This window comes from Aquarana catesbeiana, linkage group LG02 (genome assembly GCF_042186555.1).
Source record: "Aquarana catesbeiana isolate 2022-GZ linkage group LG02, ASM4218655v1, whole genome shotgun sequence".
NCBI classification, from domain to species: domain Eukaryota; kingdom Metazoa; phylum Chordata; class Amphibia; order Anura; family Ranidae; genus Aquarana; species Aquarana catesbeiana.
In genome coordinates, this window is record NC_133325.1 from 39,761,961 (window position 1) to 39,763,755 (window position 1,795).

A 1,795-nucleotide genomic window follows, 5' to 3' on the forward strand; every position below is an offset into this window, starting at 1 on the left:
TGCTTCCAAAAAACACCCCACCGCATTGGAATCCATGGTCTGGTGCCACTGATATGTAGATCAGGGGGCCGGACGAATGGATAGGGGAGGTGGCACCCATGTGCCCTCTATGGACGAGCTGCCACTGCTATGGAGAGGTAGGCCTATGAGGAGAGAGTTACAATAGTCAAGGCGACAGATAACAAAAGAGTGAATGAGTAGCTTGGTGGTTTCAATGATTAAAAAGGGACAAATTTTAGAGATGTTACAGAGTTGATGTCTGCAGGCTTTTGATAATGATTGGATTTGGGCTGAAAGGACAGGTCAGAGTCTAGGATTACACCTAGTACCCTGGCGTGAGGGGAGAGATTGATGGTTGCATTATTGATTTTGATGGAAAAGTCATGGAGGGGGGGAATATTATCAGCTCAAATATGAATATCAAATATGATGTATCATTCTAGGAACTCCTTCATGTCTTTTCAATTTTGTCGCTTGTATCAGTTACCATCACTTTTTCCACAGATCAGTCAAATTGTTTCCTTTATGTTTGATCTTCTTTAAAATTTGAGAATTTAAAACAACTTTGATGACAGCGATGAAGCTAACAATTGTTCAGTGGAATATGACACACATGTTAACCCAGTCGGAGGGGTATGATGTGATATCCCGTGCGGTTCTCATGATGTTGACTCTATTGTGCTTCTTCCTCTTCATTTTCTTCGTTGGAGCTCTTCTCAGCGTTTTCTTCACCACTCCTTACATCCAGGAAAACGCTCGCTACATCCTCTTCGCTCATATTCTCATCAATGACACGTTATATCTTACCTTGGGAATTTTAATCTTGTTTACCGTTCTAAGCAGTGTATACTTCCCCACGCCCCCTTGCTGCTTTATTCTTGCCGTTGCTGCAGCTTCCTTTAGAGTTACGCCATATAACTTGGCTGTCATGTCTCTGGAACGATACATTGCCATATGTTTCCCATTGAGACACTTGGAATTGTGTACAGCGAGAAGAGCTAAATCAGCGATAGCAGTAATTTGGATCTTAGGATTTTCCCCAAGCATTGCAGACTTTGTAACCATCGTGTACTCGGTGGAAGGAAGTTTCTTTTCTATTTCTGTGATCTGCGGCCCTCCAATGTTAACCATCAGCCCCTTACAAAATGAGATACGTTCATTTGCCCATTTTTTTAGTTTCAGCCTTGTGGCCTTAATCATTTTATTTACCTACTTGAAAGTCATGCTGGTAGCCAGGAGATTGGGTTCACGGCAGTCATCTGCCCTCAAGGCTGCAAGGACAGTCTTGCTTCATGTGTTCCAGCTAATACTTTGCATGGTATCCTTCATCTCTAGTGTTCTAGAAACAACCATTCCTGGTTATAATTCTGACCTACGCATCGCTGGTTTTCTAATATTTACCTGTTTGCCCAGATTCCTCAGTCCCTTGATTTACGGAATAAGAGATGAAGTGTTTCGTAAATACATAGGAAAGTTTTACCATACTGTATTTTCTTCCTTCATCGCTTACTTTATGAAATAAAACTTGGGGTGTTTCATAAATGCATAAGAAAACAATAACATACTTTGAATTAGCAAATTTTGTTCAGTCTTGTTCATAAGTATTCACTTTTGACAGTTGAGAAAAATTGATTGCTGTGCCCTAGGGTGGCAATCAAACCCCCCTGAGTAAACATATGCCACATCCTAATAAATTGCAAAAATGAATGATGGGGAAAGATGGACTTTAACGGCACAAATAGAAAAATATAACAAATTTTAATAGTTCACATATATTATAAATGTCTCCATCTTG

At 40.3% G+C, this 1,795-nt stretch overlaps 1 protein-coding gene across 1 annotated transcript; it reads left to right on the forward strand.

Annotated features, from left to right (window-relative positions):
* Nucleotides 1-577: 577 nt before the first annotated feature.
* Nucleotides 578-1,522, forward strand: LOC141126525 (odorant receptor 131-2-like). Its single transcript, XM_073612462.1, has one exon. It carries the CDS (start codon nucleotides 578-580, stop codon nucleotides 1,520-1,522), a length of 945 nt encoding a protein of 314 aa, XP_073468563.1.
* Nucleotides 1,523-1,795: the final 273 nt, after the last annotated feature.